A 25,500-nucleotide genomic window follows, 5' to 3' on the forward strand; every position below is an offset into this window, starting at 1 on the left:
TCCAGTGTGGCAGTTTGGTTTTTGTATTGTGAAGTGATGTTTGCAAAATTAGAAAAATCCATAAAAAACAATGTCAAAAAAAATAAATAAACCAGAGTTTCTAAATAAAGTCAGATTTCAGTATAAAGCTTATATTTCAGATTATCTATCCATCATCTACACCTGATTGTTATTATTACGTAAAACAGTTCTCTTTAGACCCTGTGTCTCGATGGGGCAAACTTGTGTAAATGAATGATAATTCCTGTATTTCATATCATAAACTTGTAAAGTATTTGTTTTTGTATCTAAAGTATAATTTCCTCACAGTAAAGATCTTAAATGTTCACATTGCATCAAATGAAGGCACTCATGTTATTCCTGCACTGATGCAGCAGCCAAGCTTGTAGTTTAGCTCCTCCTGGTGGTTGCAGGTGTAAATACAACTGTGGTCTGGATGTCCACAGAAATGGCTCTGCTAGGGGGTTAAATAGATAAATAAACCAAAACCAACTGTGAATGTGAAAACTTTAACGATAGTAAAAGTTTCAGCGAAGATAAACTGTTTTACTGTGTAGAAAGTCTGATGAGCTGAAATCAGAACACACACACACACACATTCAAACATGTTACCGTCATGAAGTCAAAAAAACTGTCTAGTTTATGATTTTTACATTTTGACTAATACAGAAATAAAACATGACGTCACAAATCTATGTCTAATCCTCAACTGAAACCTGAGTCCAGAGATGAATGTGCTGTTCATTTATATACATTTTTTGTTGATGAAAATGGTTCAAGTTGTTTTGAAGCAGCTTCAGAAATCAGGAAGAAATGGATTAACCAATTTGGGACATCATGTCCTTGAGAACTTCATTATAGTCCTTTCCGCTCCCTCGAGCCAAAGTTTTGAATGATGAACGTGTTTTCTTCATCAGTTGTGATATATGTATGTGGCAATATCTCTAGAGATAGCATTGCAGATCCTGACGCATATTCAACAACCATATATTAAATTGTGATTGAGTTGTCTTGATAATTTTAGTCCTATTAATGAGACCGTATTGTTTCAGAAAATCCACAACCTCATCATAATCAATTTCCTCCACTCCATTTACCAACACTGCATTTGGAATTTTGAAATTTTCAAATACTTCCATCTTTAAGTTGAGCGTATCTTTAAGTTAATCAATAACCTTCTCCTGGCTGGCTCGCCACAATTATGTAACATATACCATATGGGAATAGGTAGTTTGACTTCTTTCAGAAGTAGGTGGTTATGAGAAGGAATTACATCGAACATAAAGAACCTCAGACACTGTAAATATGCTTGAAACAATATTATTATTAAATAAACCAAAATAAAATAAACAGCAACAGTTGAGAAAAAATCAAAAGCCCAAAGTGACTCAGTCAGTCATTGGCCATAGTTCATAGTTCATAGTTCATAGTTCATAGTTCATATGCTCCCTGGGCTTAGCTCTCCATTGTGTTGGTTGGAGAGGTGATGGAGGGGCTGTGTGGGTTATGGAGCTGGTGAATGTAGTAGAGTGGGTAACGCACACTTTTTTAGTAGTGCAGTGGCACCACCACACTTTAACACTGGGTTACAGGTGCAACAGAAGAAAACATGACCTTGATACGAGCTGTTTCTCAGACCCACGGCTGGTCTGAAGTGAATACGTGATGGTTCTTACCTGGTGGTTGTGGTTAGTTCCCAGTTAGTCCAGTAAACAGCCTGACCCTCAGCGTAGGGTTAATAACCCTCACCCTAACCCTAACCGGTTAATCCAGTAAACAGCCTGACCCTCAGCGTAGGATTAGTCTAATAACCCAAATCCTAACCCTAACCCTTACCCTGACCCTAACCCTAACCCTAACCCTAACCCTAACCCTAACCGTAACACAACCACGGCTGGTCTGAAGTGAATCCGTGATGGTTCTTACCTGGTGGTTGAGTTTAGTTCCCAGTAAGTCCTGCTGGTTCGTTCCCAGTAAGTCCTGCTGGTTCGTTCCCAGTTAGTCCAGTAAACAGTCTGACCCTCAGCGTAACCCTGATGTTTATCCGTCTGCCCCGTCTGCTCCGTCCATCTGCTTCTTCGGCTCCCTGACTGAAACTTGAGAGTGTCAGGCAGTATCATACACACACACACACACACACACACACACACACACACACACACACACACACACACACACACACACACACACACACACACACACACACACACACACACACACGTGAAACCTCGTTACTTCTCATCTAAACTGTTTCAGTTTATACACTGATATTGTGCTGGGTCTACTTAAAAAAATAAGCCAACTTTTTCGCATGAGATTATTAATATCATTATTATTCTATTTTTATTTTATTTTTACTATTCAGTTGTTTAGTCGACTGTAAGGACGTTAAGGTTTGAGTTAAATGTAAATCCTGCTCCTGACTGGGATTTAAACTCCATCAAGGGCCAAAGGAGGCGTTTCCTTCTCCTAATGAATGTAATAAAACCTTAAAATAGTGTTAATTTAATCAAATATGACAACAATACACCTTTCAACTGCAGCGTTAAGACGCCGCAGCAACAGCGACCTCTAGTGGTGGAATATGGAGGACTCTTTGTGCCAAAATTAAATAAATAAATACATAATTAATTAATTAAAATCCTCAATGACACAGGGATAAAAGATAATAATTAATTTAGCTGAAAATGGTGTAAAAATGTGTGTTTACTGATACAAATATTGTGCTTTTTGCATGAGATTATTATGTAGATCAGGAAAGACTAGTCTTTGTATAAACTACTTGATTTTTGTATGTAAATAATACATTTTGCAAGTACAGTCAACTTAATTGTGTTAAGTTTACTTTATTTATCAAAATTAAGTTGACTTTACTTGCAAATGAATTTTGTACATAGTAAAAATGAAGTAGTTTATACAAAGACTAGTCTTTCTTGATCTACATAAAAATCTCATGCGAAAAAGTTGCCTTAATTTTTTTAAAGTAGATCAAGCAAGATTTTTTTACTGTGGTTTCTACTTAAACAAATAAAACATGATTCATCTAAACGCTGGTCAATCTGCCCAATAGATTAAAACTGTTAAAGGAAAAGTAAATATGTAGTTTGTGTGTAAATGTAAAGATTACTGGGATTACAGAAAAACTGCTGGTTCAGGGAAAAATGCACAATGTCTTGTTTTTTGAACAAATGCAGATTAAGTTCAAAACTAGATGTTTTTATGTAAAGCAACAAACTTCATTTTAACTGTTAGTATCACAGATTTAAATATGTTATATTTACATGCCCTTAGATTGATTTTTTCAGTGTAGAAATTTACAGACATACACACAAGTTAAAGACATGGAAATGTAAGACACCAGTCTATATTATTACAAATCATTAAAACTGTTTTACATTACATGACAATCGTTAAGCAGACACTTTTATACAGAGTGACCTGTAATGACCTGTAGGTTTTCTTGGTGTGGAAGGGTCCTGCCATGGAGGATTTGGGCCTCCATTGGCAGGACAACAAAACTTAATAATTTATCAATATTATATTATACAAATGGTTATTATTATTATTATTATTATTATTATTATTATTATTATTATTATTATTATTATTATTAAAAATAATAATAATAATAATAATAATAATACATTTTATTTATATAGCGCTTTTCAGGGCACTCAAAGACGCTATACCTTATACCTTTGGTTTCTACCGTCATGGTATCAATCATTAATATGTGTGCAGACAAGGTAAAAAAAAAAAAAAAAAAGAAGGGACTGCAGGAACTCCAGGACAGTAGGCACGGAACCATGTACCGGATCTTCACTTCGACCCCTACACCAGTCGGAAAACAACTTCCACCTGTTGGCGTACTGCAGCCGAGTGGATGGTGCTCTGGCATTCAGGCCGTAGGTCATGAATGCTCGCAGACTCGACCTATGGCCTGCACACTCGAGGGGTGTTTTCCTCTTTAGTTTTTTAGTAGCAATCAGGGGTGGCCTTTGTGCACTTATCAAGCGACGGGGCCTGTCATCATGGATCGCTAGTCCATGACAGCCCCGTTGGAGTCTTTCCCTCCAGTCAGCAGTCTTTCAAGCCGTCACATTGTCTTTCCCTTGTTGCACTTCCACAGCAGTTACTGGATTTATCCAGGTTATCATATGTATATATGCATGTATGTGTATGCGTATGTATGCGTGTATATGTATATATGTATATTAATAAGATAAATATATTTGACATATTAAAAAAAAAAGTATCATACGTACTTTATTTTAACAATGCACATATATATGCCTTAGGTTCTTACCAGCCTGGTATTAACCATTAATATGTGCAGACAAGGTAAAAAAAGCAGACAACGCAACAAAAAAGGACAAGTCAAATCAAACTTTATTTGTAGCCATAAGTTTATGGCTGAGCTCTGAGGATCCAGGTGAGGAAACGGTCTGCACTTTATAGGTTGAGTTACTCCCTGCTGTTACATGTGCACTTTATTTGTTTGTGATTTTGTTTTGTATCCCCCTGTTTTGATCCCACTGAGGAGAAGGGGATATTTCTTGAGCCTTTTATTTCCTCCATATGACGTCTGACATAATTGCATGGAAAATTTAACTGACCAATGCACTTCTTGTACAATGTTCGTGATGCATGTGGTTCATTGTTTTACTCTGAGCTGCTTAAAAAAACAAGGAATCTTAAGTTAGTCTTTACAAGTGTAAAGTTGGGGACGACATTGTGTTTGTATTTATGAAGGAATGTTACATTCAGGTCAAAAGCTTTTTTTTGCGGAAAGTTGAATAAACATTGGCTTAAAGCAGCATATTTGTAGTTAACAGTATTAAGAACAATTAAAAAAATACCTTACGGTAATTTAGAACAGCAAAAATATGTGAATACATGTGTGATTAATATGTGATATTGTGGGGTGGAAAACAGCGAGACGAGACACTCTGGCGCGTTTGAGTTGGTTTATTGCATGCTCCCACATCTCCACAATACAGATGCATGATCGGACTAATAACAACAACGCACCAACCGGAAACGGAAGTAACCCCCGCCATCACTCTTCCCCCGAGACCTTAAAGGCACAGTACCTGGGTGAATGTCTCTCACCGTACATATATGTGGGTCACCACAGGAGCCCCCCCAGAATTCACCCACAGAAAAGTGCACAAAACCACATCATCAAAAAACAATAGCCCCTAACAGCGAACAGTCCAAAGGAATCCAGTCAACGTATCGGGGGACGGATTAAACGGCCGAAACGGCTACGCTTCGCCGCCGGGGAATCACGGGCCGCTAGCAGGGGCGGGGCCGCAACCGGGGGCGAAATCGGGGGCCGCCCCCGACGCGGAGGCACGGCCAACTGCACCGGCACCTCCACATCCAAATGAGCTGGCTTGAGCCGGTCTATAACGACCCGCTCCGGCCTGCCCCCCATGTCCACCACAAAGTTCTTAGCCCCCGACTCCAAAACCCGATAGGGCCCGTCATAGGGGGGCTTCAACGGGGTCCGATGTCCATCATGCCGAATGAAAACATACCTAGCAGAAGGCAGGTCCCTGGGGACATAGGACTCGGGAAGGCAGTGGTGAGAGGTCGGGATGGGCTTCAGGGCATCGGCGACGTCCTGGAACGCAGACCGCTGAGCAGCAGCCGACCAAGGGGCAGTGGCGTCCGGAAGGAACTCCCCCGGGACCCGGAGAGGCTGCCCATACACCAGCTCGGCGGACGAAGCCTGGAGGTCCTCCTTGGGGGCAGAGCGAAGACCCAGCATGACCCAGGGCAGGCGGTCGGCCCAGTTGCTGTCCGTAAGGCTGGCCCGCAGAGAAGCCTTCATGTCCCGATGAAATCGCTCACAAAGTCCATTCCCCTTGGGGTTGTAGGCTGTGGTGCGGTGCACCTTCACCCCGAGATGATCCGCAACCGCCGTCCAGAGCTCCGAGGTGAACTGCGGACCCCTGTCACTGGTGATGTCCCCTGGCGCCCCGAACCGGGCCACCCAGCAGCCGATGAAAGCCCGGGCCACCTCCGCTGCCGTAGTGGAGGACAGAGGGACAGCCTCCGGCCACCTGGTGGTCCTGTCCACCATGGTGAAAACGTGAGTGTATCCCCGGGAAGGTGGCAGGGGGCCAACCAAGTCCACATTCACATGGTCGAACCGCCTCTCCGGGACGGTAAACGGTGCCAAAGGGGCCTTAGTATGCCGGTGGACTTTGGCCCGCTGGCACGACACGCACGCACCAGCCCAGGCTCGAACGTCCTTCCGCAGCCCCGGCCAAACGAACTTGGCCCCCACCAGCTTGGTAGAGGCCTTCACCCCCGGGTGGGAAAGTCTGTGGATGGTGTCAAAAACACGGCGCCGCCAGGCTACAGGCACCATGGGCCGCGGTTGACCGGTGGAGACGTCGCAGAGTAGAGTGGTGTTGGCTGCGTCGAACACCACCTCCCTCAGCTGCAGAGCGGTAGGAGTAGAACGGTAGTCCTGCAGTTCCACGTCCGTGGCCTGATCCGCCGCCATGGAGGCATAGTCCAGCCCCAAATGGACGGACGCCGCAACCACCCGAGAGAGGCAGTCGGCGACAAAGTTCTCCTTGCCCGCCACATGCTGGATATCCGTGGTGAACTCGGAGATTGCCGAGAGATGGCGCTGCTGCCGCGCTGACCACGGCTCCGACGTCTTCGCCATGGAGAATGTCAGTGGCTTGTGATCCACAAACGCAGTGAAACGGCGCCCCTCCAACAGGAACCGAAAATGCCTGGTCGCCAGGAACAGTCCCAGCAGCTCTCTGTCAAAGGCACTATACTTGCGCTCCGAGCCACGGAGCTGCCTGCTAAAGAATGCCAGTGGCTGCCAGGCGCCGTCCACCCACTGCTCACACACTGCCCCGACGGCATAGTCCGAGGCGTCTGTCGTAAGTGCGATCGGAGCAGAGGGTGACGGGTGAGCAAGCAGAGCTGCGTCCGCCAGAGCTGTCTTAGCGTCCTCAAAAGCGGTGTTCATCTCCGGGGACCAGTCCAAGCTGTCCTTGGGCGCCTTGCCGCACAGGGCCTCGTACAAAGGGCGCATAAGACGGGCAGCGTGGGGCAGGAACCGGTTGTAGAAGTTCACCATCCCCAGGAACTCCTGAAGGGACTGCACCGTGCTGGGGCGCGGAAACTGGTTGATGGCCTCCACTCTGGCGGGCAGAGGCACAGCCCCCTGCGGCGTGACGTGGTGTCCCAGGAAGGTGATGGAGGACTGTCCAAACTGGCACTTGGCCGGGTTGACAATGAGCCCGTGCTCACTGAGCCGTTCAAACAGCTGGCGGAGGTGCGCCATGTGTTGGTCGACAGACGAGCTCGCTATTAAAATGTCATCCAAAAAAACAAACAAAAACGGCATATCCCGAAGCACCGAGTCCATTAAGCGCTGGAACGTCTGCGCCGCCCCCCGGAGGCCAAAAGGCATGCGCAAAAATTCAAAAAGGCCAAAGGGGGTGACGACAGCCGTCTTCGGTATATCCTGTGGATGTACTGGCACCTGATGGTATCCGCGCACCAGGTCCACCTTGGAGAAAACGACGGCTCCCGCCAGATGGGCTGAGAAGTCCTGTATGTGCAGGACGGGGTACCGGTCGGGGGTCGTGGCGTTATTCAACCGGCGGAAATCGCCACAGGGGCGCCAACCACCGCCTGCCTTAGTTAGCCTGGCTTCTATATGCTGAAACCACGGCCGGGGGTTCTGCTGCCAAAAGTCGGGCAGTTTGACTGTCGCGGCATATATATTAGCGGGCGCGTTAGCCGCGGCCGCGGTGGCGGCGGCGGCGGCAGCGGCGGCAGCGATGGCGTTGTCATTCCGATCTCGTCGTTCCGATCTCACATCAGGGTCACCAAATTGTGGGGTGGAAAACAGCGAGACGAGACACTCTGGCGCGTTTGAGTTGGTTTATTGCATGCTCCCACATCTCCACAATACAGATGCATGATCGGACTAATAACAACAACGCACCAACCGGAAACGGAAGTAACCCCCGCCATCACTCTTCCCCCGAGACCTTAAAGGCACAGTACCTGGGTGAATGTCTCTCACCGTACATATATGTGGGTCACCACAATATATTATATATATATATATATATATACATATATATATATATATATATATATATATATATATATATATATATATATATATATATATATATATATATATATATATATATATATATATATTTACGCTTTCTTATGCATGTTCGAAATAAAATCTTCAAATCAAAAATCCAAATTAAGCAAGCACGTTGTGGACTGATATTAAAAACGGCGTATTACTTACCATACAGTTGAATCAAATATTACAAAATCTAAATTATATAATCACTCTTTCCAAATATGGCTCCAACATACTGTAAAGCTGATTTATTGAATTAAACTGAACTGGCCCTCACCGACAGCAGCGATGAGTGCTGTGGCTCTGTAGCAGCTCTTTATGGGGAATAATCTTCAGGAAACTTCTCAGAGACTGTGGCTCTGTAGCAGCTCTTCATGGGGAATAATCTTCAGGAAACTTCTCAGAGACTGTGGCTCTGTAGCAGCTCTTCATGGGGAATGATCTTCAGGAAACTTCTCAGAGACTGTGGCTCTTCTTATCTGAGAGACTTCTGAAGAGAATCAAGACCTTCCTCAGGAACATAACGGCACAGCATTGTCTTAATGCATCGGCCCTGCTCTCTATGGAGAAGAAACTTGTCATAAAAACTACAACATTTATGTACAAATAAAAAAACACTGCATGTCATTATAATGTTGCCATTGTTGATTTTATTTATTCAAATACAGAAGTGATACTTTAGTACATCATTTGCCTGCTTTTTGGTATATGTCTATTTAGGAGTTTGGTATAAACCCCCCTGGAGAAAACTACACCAGCTGCCACTGAAATACATGAATATCTGAGAAGTTTGTAAAACCAGGGAAATCAGAAACAAACTGAGCTGAAACTATGTACATCTTCATCTTCATCTTCATCACGGTCCATTCAGAGTCTGTCCACACAAACTGGTGCTGCTTCCACTCTGAGGACGATCAGGACACAACTCATCCGTCCTGGACACTCTCACAATCTCCAGCTGTACAGGGAAGAAGAAAGAAGAGAGCAGATAAAGGAGTTTTTGCAGAGATCCCTCCATCAGCTGTAGAAGAAAGAAGAGAGCAGATAAAGGAGTGTTTGCAGATATCCCTCCATCAGCTGTAGAGGAAGAAGAAAGAAGAGAGCAGATAAAGGAGTGTTAGCAGAGATCCCTCCATCAGCTGTAGAGGAAGAAGAAAGAAGAGAGCAGATAAAGGAGTGTTTGAAGAGATCCCTCCATCAGCTGTAGAGGAAGAAGAAAGAAGAGATCAGATAATGGAGTGTTAGCAGAGATCCCTCCATCAGCTGTAGAGGAAGAAGAAAGAAGAGAGCAGATAAAGGAGTGTTTGAAGAGATCCCCCCATCAGCTGTAGAGGAAGAAGAAAGAAGAGAGCAGATAAAGGAGTGTTTGAAGAGATCCCTCCATCAGCTGTAGAGGAAGAAGAAAGAAGAGAGCAGATAAAGGAGTGTTTGCAGAGATCCTTCCATCAGCTGTAGAGGAAGAAGAAAGAAGAGAGCAAATAAAGGAGTGTTAGCAGAGATCCCTCCATCAGCTGTAGAGGAAGAATAGAGAAGAGAGCAGATAAAGGAGTGTTAGCAGAGATCCCTCCATCAGCTGTAGAGGGAAGAAGAAAGAAGAGAGCAGATAAAGGAGTGTTAGCAGAGATCCCTCCATCAGCTGTAGAGGGAAGAAGAAAGGAGAGAGCAGATAAAGGAGTGTTTGCAGAGACCCCTTCATCAGCTGTAGAGGGAAGAACAAAGAAGAGAGCAGATAAAGGAGTTTTCCAGAGATCCCTCCATCAGCACATCCAGGACTTCAGAGTTCAGAGCTGCAGTGGAGCAGCTGTGTGTCTGAACATCCTGGAAGGCCGTCAGCTGGAATACTCCTTTATTTCTGGACACGTGAACACCAGCACAACACTGGTCTACAACAAACATCTGGACCCTCTGTTTGGCCGACTGCTGTCTCTGTGTTTCTGTCCAATCCTGCAGCCTGTCACCATCCTCCTCTCCCAGCTTCATGAGGAAAGCAGCTGCTGAGAAGCTGCAGCTTTACTGGAAACACTGGTCTTTATTTATCTGGCCCTCGGCAGGAGGGTCCCCCCTTATGAGCCTGGTCCTGCTCAAGGTTTCTTCTCTCCTAAAGGGGAGTTTTTCCTTGCCACTGTTTGGCTTAAGGTTTTTCTCCCACTAGGGGAGTTTTTACCTGCCATTGTTTATGTAATAACTGCTCGGGGGTCATGTTCTGGGTATGGGTCTCTGGAAAGCGTCTAGAGACAACTCTGTTGTATTAGACGCTATATAAATAAAATTGAATTGAATTGAATTGAATTTTGATACCAACTGGTTTTAGTAGAAAACTGCTGGAAGCAGCAGAACCGAGTCCAACCTCCACTGACCTGAGATCCTGCAGCTGGTAGTCTGGACTGTCCACCAGATCAGAAAGCTGCTTCACATCTGCAGCCTTCAGCTTGTTCCTGCTCAGGTACAGATGTTTCAGATGGGAGGGGTTGGACTTCAGAGCTGAGACCAGAGAAGAACAGCTGATCCCAGACAACCTGCAGTACTGCAACCTGAATAAAAAATAAAAAATAAATTACAATTCAGCATCATCTTCATCATTATAAATGCTCCATACAGATGAGAATTAGAAAGGTGATGGACTTTATGAAGGCTGATGTTCATATTGATGTCACACATGTGATCAAGAATCTGCGTATATTTCTCTTCAGTATTATTAGAGAAGTCTGAGTTTGTGCTGAACCAAATACTCGTGAAAATATGGAAACTAATTGATGCTCCAGGGTTTAATGTGGATTTTAATGGCAGAAACTGCTTTGGTAGACTTTGAATTCAAATATCAGTCTTTCTATGTAAATATTAAATGCAGGTAAAAGTTTAATGAAGTTGAGTTTTGATGTTAAAATTTGAACTTGGTTTACATGTAAAAACATTTCCATGTTTTTAGGGGGACATTTCTTCATCAATCTGTACATATTTGAAAGCAGCACAAATTACATCGAAACACCAGGAAAAATATTTCAAAAAAATGAAATAAAAACGGATTTAATCCAGATTTAAAGTAATTAAACCTTCGTATTGTTTAGTTTTTATATATTTTAAGGATTTGCTTTTAAAAAAATGTTTTAATTTATTTATTTTAATTGTAGTTTTCAATTTGTTAATACATGAATTATTCAAGTTTAATCCACTTGTTTGTAATTTTTTTCATTTAATCAGAATTTAAATTACATATTTGGGTGTAACAAACATGACTCAGCATATATTACATAGAAAAACCAGCAACAATATTAAAACTAAAATTAAAATAAAAAAGGTTTTTTCAAACATTTTCTCTGAAAAAGTTGATTGAGTGCCGACATAGTTTAACACAAAGTTTCTGATGTTCTTGTTGGATGTTTTGTTGCTGATGAAGGAAACTCATCGTCTAGACAGCAGCTTTATTTCACTTTACTAACTTCAACACACATGGATTTATATTTAGTTTTATACAGACAACCATAAAAATACATTATTTGTTGCACCTTATGTCTTGATGTCACCTGGATGAAATGATCTTAACAGACATATTGAGGAATACTATTAAAAACACAGAAAAATATGTTTTTCCATGTTTAGAGTTTCATATTTGGTAAACTTGTATTTGTTAAAATGAAATGTAATGTTAGTCAAAGGAAGCCAACGTTGGTTTGACTGATTTCATCCACAGTAAGAAGTTATTTAGTAAATGAGCTCTATAACTCATATATTGGACGACTACACATTCAGTCTGTCCACTATTGTCTGTCAGACTCTCTCAGTTTATTAACATCTGGATGACATTTCTGAACGTATTAGCTGTTAAGTTAATTCATGTTTGTTCAGATGTTTTATTCCAGGTTCAGACACATCTCTGGTTCTTCATTTGTTCCTGTCTGACACATTCACATGTTTAGTTTTATGTAATAAATCAGAAGAGGAAGTTTAAGATGAAACTAAAGCAGAGAAGAAGAACTCAGAGCAGTCAGATGGTCAGTGTGGATCAGTAGAAGATCAGCCTGATGTCTGCAGGTTAGTGTCAACACAACTTTCACATCAGATTCATCTGAACACACAACTAAAACATGTCTGACCTCAGAGTCTCCAGTCTGCAGTCTGGACTCTCCAGAAATCCACTCAGATGTTTCACTCCTGAATCCTGCAGGTCCTTGTTCTCACTCAGGACCAGAAGTTTCAGATGGGAGGAGTTGGACTTCAGAGCTGAGACCAGAGAAGAACAGCTGATCTCTGACAACCTGCAGCTCACCAATCTGAATAAAGAATAAAAGATACATTACAATTCAGCATCATCTTCATCATTTTAAATGCTCCATACAGATGAGAATTAGAAAGGTGATGGACTTTATGAAGGCTGAGGTTCATATTGATGTCACACATGTGATCAATAGTCTGCATATATTTCTCTTCAGTATTATTGACTTGATGATCAGAAAAGTCTGAGTTTGTGCTGATTTCAATAAAGTCAGTGATGAGGACGACAGTCTAGACCATGTAAAGTCCATTCATGTCACGTGTTTCTGTCCCAATAACACGTCTGTTTGTAAATGATGTTTTGGACGATAAAGTTTTCATTCCTAGAAGGACTTTGTGAGCAGAGAAAGAGTTTCAGGACAGGAGGACGTCTGTGTTTATTCAGCATTCATGAAAGACATCTCTTCTCCAGTGATGGATCTGGAACTCGTACAGAAAACTATTGTCTGATTAATACATTTGATTCATCAATAACAGATGCATGATGGTACAAAAACGTACAAATCTGAACCCTTACAGGGAAACTAGAACCAAATACTCGTGAAAATATGGAAACTAATTGATGCTCCAGGGTTTAATGTAGTTTTTAATGGCAGAAACAGTTTTGATGGAATTTGAATTCAAATATCAGTCTCTCAATGTAAATATTAAATGAAGGTAAAAGTTTATTGGAGCTGAGTTTTGATGTAAAAATTTGCTCTTGTTTAAATGTGTTTTTTCCCCTTAAATGATGCATAAATTAACAATATTCATCATTTCCATGTTTTTAAGGAGACATTTCTTCATCAACCTGTACATATTTATCTGTTTAGGAGTTTTTTCAAACATTTTCTCTGAAAAAGTTGATTGAGTGACGACATAGTTTAACACAAAGTTTCTGATGTTCTTGTTGGATGTTTTGTTGCTGATGAAGGAAACTCATCGTCTAGACAGCAGCTTTATTTCAGTTTAGTTACTTCAACACACATGTATGTAACTAAAATGAATATTGTCTCGGTGGGTAACTACGCCAAAAGTATGTCGGACTCCGTAGGTTTTTCTGCTTTTCTGCTTTTCAGCGATGACATGTTTAGCCGCATGCTCTCGCTCCGCTGCTGGTTGTCTCAGTGGTGTTCAGAAAACGACGTGGACTTTATTGACAATTGGGAAACGTTCTGGGGAAAGCCCGGTCTGATTAGAAGGGACGGCATTCATCCCACCCGGGATGGTGCAGCTCTTATGTCTAGAAATCTGGCCAGTGTTATTAGACACTCCCCCTGACAATGCAGGGTCCAGGCCAGGATGCAGAGCTGTAGTTTAACACACTTCTCTGCTGCTTCTCGAGGACCAACGCCTGCGTACAAAACTGTAGGATTACATGATGTAACTGGCGACTCTAACCAGGTTCCTAGCAAAATAGAAGTGGTTGCAGTTCCCCGCCCTCCAAAAGTTCACCAGGTGCGGCGTTATAGAGGCGTTAACCAGGTGTTAACCAGGCGTTAACCTTGTAAAAATTAAAACCAATGTACATTTGGTACCAATTACAGACCGAAAAATTAGACGCGGACTACTAAATATACGATCGTTAAGCTCCAAGTCTGTTAGTAAATGATATAATTACAGAGAGTAGGAGTGATGTTTTCTGCTTAACAGAAACATGGTTACAGGAGGAAGAGTATGTTAGTTTGAATGAATCAACTCCGCCCAGCTACTTTAATCATCACATTCCTAGAAGCACGGGCCGAGGCGGAGGAGTCGCAGCAATTTATAACTCCAGTCTCCAAATAAAAATTGAACCTAAGTCCAATTATAATACATTTGAAAGCCTCATGCTTAGTCTGAAATTTCAGAACTGGAAATCAGAGAAGCCAGTTGTGTTAGTGGTAGTGTACCGGCCCCCTGCTGGTGCTTATCTAGAGTTTTTGTCTGAATTTTCAGATTTCCTTTCTGGATTATTGATCAGTGCAGATACATTCATCATAGTGGGTGATTTTAACATTCATATGGATGTTGAAAGCGATAATCTTAAATTAGCCTTCGATTCTCTTCTAGAATCAATGGGTATCTCACAAAAAGTGGATAAACCGACGCACTGTTTTAATCATACTCTCGATCTCGTTCTCACCTACGGTGTTGAAACTGATGATCTGTTGGTGTCACCTGTAAACTCCCTTTTATCCGACCATTACTTATGTGGCGTTACGAGGGGCTACTATTATTTTTATAAAGAGCAGAATCTACAGAAATGGGAAAGGACCAACAACGCCACCCTGGGAATTTCACCCAGGGGATTCTAAATAGCTATAGATCTAATAAAAGGCACACAGGTAAGTCATACAAAGGAAATGCTAGAGACGTGGTTCACCATTCAACAGGCCATAGACCATTTATATATGAGTTGAACAGGTTAAAACTGTAAAACAAAGGGCTAACAGAAATAACACCAGGTTGTGTTAATAGCTGAGGCTTACCGATGGTGAGGGGGGATAGGGGTGAGGAATCCAAAATTAAAAAGGAATACCCCACTCACACACACACAGCAAAAGGTGAGGTGTACAAAAACCAAACTCAAGACCACAGCACACGAAGGGAAACCACCACCGGGGATGCCACCACCACCACTGGCTCTCAGCAGCTGCACAACAAAAGAAAAACAGTTAGACACAATAAATAATAAACAAATCCTTCAAAAGAAAATATGAAATACTGTTAACACAATAAACAAAAGTTGTTATAGGTACAAAAAGAACTAAAGCAAAAGTAATGAGCAACTTATACAAATGGTGTAAAAGAAATAAAGAAAGAGGGGTCTCTGGCCAGAGTTACCAACTCAACACAATAAAATAAACATGAAACATAAATACCCAACTTTAATCTCAAACAAACAAAACAGCCCTATACTAAAACTCACTCGCTCTCATCCACGCTGTTGCAGCAACTGCTACAAACTTCTGCCATCTCCACACACACGCGCACACCGAACCACAACACCCACACATACACAGCCCAGACCGGGCGACTACAGCCCGGGCCGGCAGCTTGGGGAAGAGGTCCCTGGACCAGAGGACTGGAAGGCAGCACCGCAGCTCCCGCAACCAATACGCTCACAGCGGCGTCGGAGAGTTAAGCCGGGAGCGACAGGTAAAGCATGCACGGAAACGGAGCACGGGAAAAGCAGTCCACAGCAAACAATCAGAAGAAAATAAAGGCGTGCGAAGCAGCAGTGTCCCCTGTCCTTATCTTGAGTCCAGTCAGTGGCAACGGGTCTTTTTTAGCAGTTGTCCTCCGGTGATGAGAACCGAGGAGGCTTTACACAGCTCTGTGTTATGGTGCGCTGGCGATGCGTTCAGGAAGCACTATGAAAAACGGAGAGGTGAGTTGTACTAGTACTAGTAAACCACCCTAGGAGTGGCACAATAAATGTAAGTGTCCGTACCTTGTCTTTTCAAAGCTTGTGACACACAGAGAGGATCGCCACCATCCACTAGACCACAATGGACCACTAAAAACACAAAGCGGGCTATTACACCCAAAAGCTAAAAGATGCTGAAGCAATCTGCAGGCAGTACAGCCGTTTTACCTACCTGCACTGAACGCTGCGAAGGAACGCCGGGAAACCGGAAGAGCTTGGAACCAGGAAGTGAGAGGGCGAGGGGAGGGAACACAACCGCCTTTTATTCCCTCACCCTCCATGCTAATAGGCTGATGCCTGAAATTGAGTGCAGATCAGCTCACTCGCCTGTTTTCAGTCACAGCAGGACATCATACTGCCACACTTAATAACGTTTGAATTTAATTTTGTTGATGTTGAAGTGCAAAATAGGAGGTATTATTTTAGCAGATGTTTGTCTGATGAAGTTATTGTTAAATTTAGGGAGGCCATTGCTTATCTTACGACAGTGCGAAATAGTGATAGTGATGTAGTCGAGGCCAGTGACCTGGGTTCTACCTCTGCAGATGTTGATTTCCTTGTTAGTCACACTGCTGATTTGTTGCATTCAGCTTTAGATGAAGTTGCTCCTTTGAAAAGGAGGGTTTCTAGCCACAGGAGCTTTACTCCCTGGTACAATTCAGATATTCGCATGTTGAAACAAAACGTGCGTAAAATGGAAAGGAAGTGGTACTCTTGTAGGTCTGTAGACTCTTATCGTGAATGGAAAGATATTCTAATAGTATATAAAAAAGCCATTCGCAAAGCCAGAACAGCTTATTATTCAACGTTGATAGAGGATAACAAAAGTAACCCACGTTTTCTGTTCAGCACTGTAGCCAGGCTGACAAAGAGTCACAACTCTGTTGAGCTGTGCATTCCTGCAGCTCTCAGTAGTGAAGACTTTATGAGCTTCTTCAACAGTAAAATCATGAGAATTAGAGAAGAAATCAACCAGCCGGTTGTAGGTGTTTCTTCAGCTTTAGCGACTTCCCTAGGCTCTGACTTGACTCTAGACTGTTTTGATCCTATAGACCTCCCTGAGCTGACTTCACTCGTTAATAGAGCTAAGTCTACCACATGTATGTTAGACCCCATCCCCACTCCACTATTCAAAAATGTTTTTTCTCTTATTGGTGCGACAATAACGGACCAAATCTACCTATCCCTAAATTTAGGATATGTACCACAGGTTTTCAAAGTCGCAGTAATTAAACCTTTAATTAAAAAACCTTCTCTTGACCCAGACACCTTAGCTAATTATAGACCAATTTCCAACCTTCCATTTGTATCTAAAATTCTGGAAAAGGCAGTTTCAAGCCAGTTATGTGACTATTTGTATAGAAATGATCTGTTTGAAGTCTTTCAGTCAGGGTTCAGAATGCATCATAGCACAGAGACAGCACTGGTTCGAGTCACGAATGACCTCCTTATGGCCTCAGATAAGGGATTAGTGTCCATACTGGTTCTACTGGACCTCAGTGCTGCTTTTGACACTATAGATCATGGCATTTTACTGCACAGGTTAGAGCATGTTGTTGGGATTAAAGGGACAGCTCTACGTTGGTTTAAATCATATCTATCTGACAGGTTCCAGTTTGTTCATGTACATGAGGTTTCTTCAGAACAGTCAAGGGTCTGTTATGGTGTTCCGCAGGGTTCAGTGCTAGGGCCAATCTTGTTCAGTTTATACATACAGCCGTTGGGAAGTATAATCCAGAATCACGGCATACACTTTCATTGCTATGCTGATGATACGCAGCTCTATTTGTCTATGAAGCCGGATGAGACAGAACCGTTGGTTAAACTTCAGGCATGTCTTAGGGACATCAAGGACTGGATGTCCAGAAATTTCTTGCTTCTAAATTCAGATAAAACAGAGGTTATCATTCTTGGTCCAGAGCATCTTAGGAAGGGACTAAATGGTGTTGTGATGGCTTCCAGTGCAACTGTGAGAAACCTTGGTGTTGTTTTCCATCAGGATTTGTCGTTTAAACCATATGTCAATCAGGTTACTGTAATGTGTTGTTAGCAGGATGTCCAAGTATTTGCTGAATAGGCTCCAGCTGATCCAAAATGCAGCAGCACGAGTACTGACAGGAATCAGCAGGAGAGACCACGTCTCTCCAGTGTTAGCGTCGCTCCATTGGTTACCCGTAAAATTCAGAATCCAATTTAAAATTTTATTACTTGCGTATAAAGCCCAAAACGGCTTAGCTCCGCATTATTTGCAAGACCTGATAGTGCCTTATGTTCCTGTCAGAGCTCTCCGCTCCCAGGGTGCAGATTTACTCGTAGTTCCTAGAGTATCTAAATGTAGATTTGGAGGGCGGGCGTTCTGCTATCAGGCACCATTACTATGGAACCAACTTCCAATCTGGGTTAAGGAGGCTGACACCACCTCCACCTTTAAAACTAAACTTAAAACCTTTCTGTTTAGTAAAGCCTATAGTTAGTGTTTAGTAAACCTCTAGCTGGTGTTGGTAAATCTCTAGGTAGTGTAAACTCTAGTGTGTTAGAGTCAGTATTCATAGTTGCAGCTATAGAACAAGATTATAATAGTTAGTGTTTAGTAAAGCCTATAGTTAGTGTTTAGTAAACCTCTAGCTGGTGTTGGTAAATCTCTAGGTAGTGTAAACTCTAGCATGCCAGAGTCGTTCCTGTAGTTTCTTGTGCTGGCCCCCCCTTCTCCTCCCTTTTCTCTCTTTTGTCCATGTTGCAGGATCCTTTGCCGGACACCGGAACCTGCAGCGTGGGAGTGAGGGGGGCAGGGTAACGGCCCGGGCAGGTGGGGGAGAGGTTTGTCCGTCAAGACTCCTCTCCCTGGCCCTGCCCCTTCTCAACCTTTCCCCAACCCTGCACCCCAACCTGGGACTTGATGATTGGGCCGGAGCTTCGGGAGCTGCATGCTGGCCTGCGGTCCCCACCCCTGGTCATCCCGCTGCTGCTTCCACCTGCCTGCTGTGCTGTTGCCGTCCCTGACCCACCAGTCTGGCCCTCGGCAGGAGGGTCCCCCCTTATGAGCCTGGTCCTGCTCAAGGTTTCTTCCCTCCTAAAGGGGAGTTTTTCTTGCCACTGTTTGGCTTAAGGCTTTTCTCCCACTAGGGGAGTTTTTACCTGCCATTGTTTATGTAATAATTGCTCGGGGGTTTATGTTTATGTTTATGTTCTGGGTCTCTGGAAAGCGTCTAGAGACAACTGTATTAGACGCTATATAAATAAAATTTAATTGAAACACACACACACACACACACACACACACACACACACACACACACACACACACACACACACACACACACACATACACATAGCTACATAGACATATACACACTCACACACACCACACACACACCACACACACACACACACACACACACACACACACACACACACACACACACACACACACACACACACACACACACACACACATATATAGCCACCCAGTCACATACATATACACACACATACACAGCCACACAAACATATACATACACACACACACACATAGCCACAAAGACATGCACACACACACACACACACACACACACACACACACACACACACACACACACATGATCATATACATACACGTATACACACACATAGACATACACACTGGCTTATTCACCTGCATGCTTGCTCTGTAGTTTTTGGGGTTAGGTAGCAGTAGCGGTAGCTTAGCTCAGACTGCAATCAGATCTCAAGATTTGGGTCGATTGCTGTTCATGTTTTGGTTGGCTCCGTGCCGGTTTCGTGTTTTGTTTGTGTTTTTTATGTTGCAGATTTCCAGTGCTTGACGTGTGTCTCCGTGTGTTCCTGCTTCCTGGATTGGCAGTGAATGTCGTCAACCCCCTATCCACCCCCCCCAAAAAAATGCGTATGTGTATGTATAAAATGTGTATGCATATGTATGCGTATATATATATATATATATATATATATATATATATATATATATATATATATATATATATATATATATATGCATTTGGTTTCTACCGTCATGGTATCAATCATTAATATGTGTGCAGACAAGGTGAAAAAAAAAAAAAAAAAAAAAGGGTCATAACCCCCCCAGAACTCAGTAAACGGCTTCTCCACTGTCTGGTACACATCCATCATCCTCATTGAGATCCAATTAACAGACCCCCCCCCCCCCATTCCTACATCAACAAGAACCCTGAAATACATGGAAATCCTCACATTTTAAACGCTACAATCAGAGATCAATCAGAGATCAGGATCAACTTTCGATCAACAAGTGTTGAACATTTGTGTTGATGTGTTTTAATTCAATTCAGTTAATCTATGTTGGCTTAAACTTTTTGGATTCTTTCTTCATATCTGTATTCAAGTGTTCTGTGCAGTTTGTGTTAAAATGAGAGTGTAATCTATGTCAGTATTACAATAAATAAAAGAGAGTGTGAAATGATCTATCTTATGAAATAAAAGTCAGATTTGTGCTGATGGTGAACAAGAGAATAAAAAGTGCCTTGTGATGGTCGGTGCTGCTCCTGGTACTGAGACTAATCACAGATAAACACTTATTAACCACAGTAAACTGAACAAGAGAAAAGATCCAAGTTTTACTGAAGATTTTTGACTTTCTTTGAAGTGTTAACAATCATCGTAATATCCAGAAAACCTTTACAATATTTACTGGAACAAACTCTGAAGAACATTCATTGACCAAGTCAAGTTCATTTGTGCTTCGTGTTTCATGAACAAACGCTGTTATTTCCACGGATCTCTTCACTCTCTCTCTTCATCAGTGATGCGGAGAGAAACTTTAAACACCTGACAAAGCTGAAAACACGACAACAACAAAAGGAAAACTTGGAATGAAACGGAAACATGTAAATAAAAAGAAAACAGCGGGGAGTCATGTGACTCGGTGGGGGAGACGGCTGCTTTACTGAGCAGCTCCGCCGCGGCAGCGCAGAAATTTATCCATCACTACATTAGTAGTAGAAACCTCCAAACTAGAACACATCCAGACTTTAGACAAAGTGCTTGCTTGTTGAATGAAACAAGTTCAAATTAAATGCTACATTTTGATGTACTGGTTTTTAACAAGAATATAATAACAATAAAGGGTTTTTTACTGAACATGAAATGAATGAATATATGAGAAATGAATGAATATATGAGAATTTTGTAAAATTCTGTAATTCATAAACTATGTACATCTTCATCTTCATCTTCATCTTCATCATCATCATCATCATCATCATCATCATCATCACGGTCCAGTCAGAGTCTGTCCACACAAACTGGTGGTGCTTCAAAATCTGAGGACGATCAGGACACGACTCGTCCGTCCTGGTCAGTAAAACAATCCTGTCCATCTGTAGAGGGAAGAAGAAAGAAGAGAGCAGATAAAGGAGTGTTTGCAGAGATCCCTCCATCAGATGTAGAGTAAGAAGAAAGAAGAGAGCAGATAAAGGAGTGTTAGCAGACATCCCTCCATCAGCTGTAGAGGAAGAAGAAAGAAGAGAGCAGATAAAGGAGTGTTTGCAGAGATCCCTCCATCAGCTGTAGAGGAAGAAGAAAGAAGAGAGCAGATAAAGGAGTGTTTGCAGAGATCCCTCCATCAGCTGTAGAGGAAGAAGAAAGAAGAGAGCAGATAAAGGAGTGTTTGCAGAGATCCCTCCATCAGCACATCCAGGACTTCAGAGTTCAGAGCTGCAGTGGAGCAGCTGTGTGTCTGAACATCCTCGAAGGCCGTCAGCTGGAATACACCTTTATTTCTGGACACGTGAACACCAGCACAACACTGGTCTACAACTAATATCTGGACCCTCTGATTGGCCGACTGCTGTCTCTCTGTTTCTGTCCAATCCTGCAGCCTGTCATCATCCTCCTCTCACAGCTTCATGAGAAAAGCAGCTGCTGAGAAGCTGCAGCTTCACTGGAAACACTGGTCTTTGTTTTGATACCAACTGGTTTTAGTAGAAAACTGCTGGAAGCAGCAGAACCAAGTCCAACCTCCACTGACCTGAGAGTCTTCAGCTGGAAGTCTGGACTGTACACCAGATCACGAAGCTGCTTCACATCTGGATCATGCAGGTTGTTCCAGCCCAGGTCCAGATGTTTCAGATGGGAGGGGTTGGACTTCAGAGCTGAGACCAGAGAAGAACAGCTGATGTTTGACAGACTGCAGAACTCCAATCTGAATAAAGAATAAAAGATACATTACAATTCAGCATCATCTTCATCATCGTAAATGCTCCATACAGATGGGAATTAGAAAGGTAATGGACTTTATGAAGGCTGATGTTCATATTGATGTCACACATGTGATCAATAGTCTGCGTATATTTCTCTTCAGTATTATTGACTTGATGATCAGAAAAGTCTGAGTTTGTGCTGATTTCAATAAAGTCAGTGATGAGGACGACAGTCTAGACCATGTAAAGTCCATTCATGTCACGTGTTTCTGTCCCAATAACACGTCTGTTTGTAAATTATGTTTTGGACGATAAAGTTTTCATTCCTAGAAGGACTTTGTGAGCAGAGAAAGAGTTTCAGGACAGGAGGACGTCTGTGTTTATTCAGCATTCATGAAAGACATCTCTTCTCCAGTGATGGATCTGGAACTGGTGCAGAAAACTTTGGTCTGATTAATGCATTTGATTCATCAAGAACAGATGCATGATGGTACAAAAACGTACAAATCTGAACCCTTACAGGGAAACTAGAACCAAATACTCGTCAAAATATGGAAACTAATTGATGCTCCAGGCTTTAATATAGTTTTTAATGACAGAAACATTTTTGGTGGAATTTGAATTCAAATATCAGTCTTTCTATGTAAATATTAAAAGCAGGTAAAAGTTTATTGAAGCTAAGTTTTGATTTAAAAATTATAACACATAAGTGTTTTTTTCCCATTAATCATGACTAAATGAACAATATTCACAGCACGAAAAGATGAGTTTATGGGAATATGCTGACATAGCATTTAACCGGTAATGTTTGTGTTTGCTGGGTGTGTGTGGATGTTATTGGGAATTTACTGGTGAAAGAAGTTTACTGTGAAATACGGCCATTTCTGAGCTGTAATCGGGAGTTTACTGACCCCACTTTTTTGCCATGGGTAGAGGAACAGCAGGGGACCTTTATAGGCCTTTGTTTAAAAAGGAGAGGGGAGGGGAGCCCCCCCCCCTGATAAAGGCCCTATCTCCATTTGCTATTCACGTGGGCCAATTGGGCATAGACAGGTTGGGGGAGTTTGAATGGTAACTCACAGAAGTGTTGATGGCCGTTGCAGTGTCCCCGCCCCTCCTGCTATAATATGATGTGATTTCAACTCTCCCAGACTAGTAATATCAGCATAGAACAACAAGAGCAAGGAAGAAGGAGAAGAAGGAAGCGACATTTCTGTGTATACTGTAATAAGACAGTTTCACATTCTACCTACTATTCCCAGTGTCACAAGGGAATCCATCTTCTCAATGGTGTTTGGCATACAGCTGGAGTAACAGGTAAGTTATTCAAATTGAACTACAGCCGCAAACTTGAATGTCAACTAATTGCAGTTACTTGGGTTTAAATATGTTGTGTGTGTGTGAATGAAGCTTATTTGTTTGGTTTTTTTATAACTGAAGGTAATGATGATGAAAAAAACATCCTTGATCCAAAAGCCAATGAAAATGATCCACTGAATACATCATCAATAATTGAAGGTGAGTGTAACAAATAACAGATCTGCTATAACACAGAGCATGCTGTCTTAAAAAAAAACCTATACAATAATGTCCCATGATGCAATGTGTTGTGAGCTTGTATTTTGAATACTATCAAGCGATTTTGTTGTTTGTTTATTTATTCATTTTTTGTAACAGAGGGTGACTTTGGCGAAGAAGATGGCCATTTCCACATTGAACTGGAAGCCAGTGATCTTGATTTGGAATTTGTTTATTTATTTATGCAACTCTTGTACTATACTCTGTCTTGTTTAATTAATTGGATTCAGCCTGGGCAAATAAAAATAAAGACTGGTTTTGTGCCATACAATTGTTTCTAATTTGTCATTATTGAATGTTCCTGGGATCCACTTTAACTTTAGTTTAGATTCAGATTAAGATATTTTTGAAAATTAAAAAAGAACTAATTAAGCCCTACTTTACATTTACAGTATCAAAAATGCTTGCTTTGATTAGACAATGTAAATTTGTGTTTTATTGTGGCAAAAAACATTTCACCTGAGAGAGAGAGAGAGAGAGAGAGAGAGAGAGAGAGAGAGAGAGAGAGAGAGAGAGAGAGAGAGAGAGAGAGAGAGAGAGAGAGAGTGAGTGTGTGTGGGGGGGGTGGGGGTGGGTTTGGGGGGGAGTCTTGGGTCGGTGAAGTTACCCCAACCCCCTCTGAAAGTCTGGAATGTCACACCTTTGTGTGACAATTCTGCCAGCATGGCACCCTGCTGGGTCTGGCACCTCCAAACACAGCAGGAGGTCCCAGTACAATACGGGAGTTTCCGGACAGGGAAAATTTAAGTTTTCGGCTAGTTTACCTTACATAAATTCCCGTGCTAGTGCCTGAAATACCGGTGGTATACACAGCCGTAAACCCTGGTTTTTTTGCTGTGATTCATGATTTCCATGTTTTTAAGGAGACATTTCTTCATCAATCAGTACATATTTGTCTGTTTAGGAGTTTTTTCAAACATTTTCTCTGAAAAAGTTGATTGAGTGACGACATAGTTTCAACACAAAGTTTCTGATGTTTTCTTGTTGGATGTTTTGTTGCTGATGAAGGAAACTCATCATCTAGACAGCAGCTTTATTTCAGTTTACTAACTTCAACACACATGTATTTAACCTTAACCAGAATAACAAGCAGGACTTCTTCATCCTGCTTCTCCGGTCTGATCAGTCAGCTGTCACTCTGATCAATCATTCATTTCTTCAATACTTAATCATCATTTCTGTGTGCTTGTTTCCTCATTTTCACCATCATCATTTTACAGATAAATTACAATTCAGCATCATCTTCATCATCTTACAGGCTCCACATAGATGAGAATTAGAAAGGTGTTGGCAGCTTTATTTCACTTTTCTTACTTCAACACATGTATTATGGGGCGGCAGTAGCTCAGGTGGAAGAGCGGGTCTTCCAATGATCCGAAGGTCGGGGGTTCGAATCCCGCTCTGTCCCAGTTGCTGTCGTAGTGTCCGTGGGCAAGACACCTTACCCACCTTGCCCCGTGGAAATGTGTTTGAATGTGTGTGAATGTTTGGTGGTGGTCAGAGCCAAACGGCCCGTTTGGCACAGAATGGCAGCTTCTGTCAGTCTGTAGCTACCACCACCGGAGAGAATGTGTATGAATGAATAATGATCTAAGTGTAGCACCTTGAGATTCATTGAATGGAAAGTGCGTTACAAGTTAAATTCATTATTATTAGGGCCCGAGCACTTGCAGTGCGAAGGCCCTATTGTATTTGCAGGAATTTTTATTAGGGCCCGAGCACTTGCAGTGCGGAGGCCCTATTGTATTTGCAGGAATTTTTATTATTATTTTCCTGACAAAAGGAAGGCCTTTTTGCCCCCCTAAACGTGCCCAAAAAATCACCAAATTTTGCAACCAAGTCAGGCCTGGCGAAAAATTTGATATTTAATGGTTTGCATTAATGGGCGTGGCAAAATGGCTCAACAGCGCCCCCCGGAA

General features: G+C 42.3%; 1 protein-coding gene across 1 annotated transcript in view; it reads right to left on the minus strand.

Moving 5' to 3' along the window:
* Nucleotides 1-20,970: 20,970 nt before the first annotated feature.
* The window catches only part of LOC133422278 (NACHT, LRR and PYD domains-containing protein 12-like), a 74,101-nt gene continuing 69,571 nt past the window's right edge, over nucleotides 20,971-25,500 (minus strand). Inside the window, exons 12-13 of the mRNA XM_061712229.1 lie at nucleotides 21,832-22,005; nucleotides 20,971-21,181 (exon numbers count right to left, since the gene is read on the minus strand). Of these exons, the coding sequence (XP_061568213.1) occupies nucleotides 21,160-21,181; nucleotides 21,832-22,005 (196 nt within the window). The 3' untranslated portion in view covers nucleotides 20,971-21,159. The remainder of the gene's footprint in view (nucleotides 21,182-21,831; nucleotides 22,006-25,500) is intronic.

This window comes from Cololabis saira, chromosome 21 (assembly GCF_033807715.1).
Source record: "Cololabis saira isolate AMF1-May2022 chromosome 21, fColSai1.1, whole genome shotgun sequence".
NCBI classification, from domain to species: Eukaryota; Metazoa; Chordata; class Actinopteri; order Beloniformes; family Belonidae; genus Cololabis; species Cololabis saira.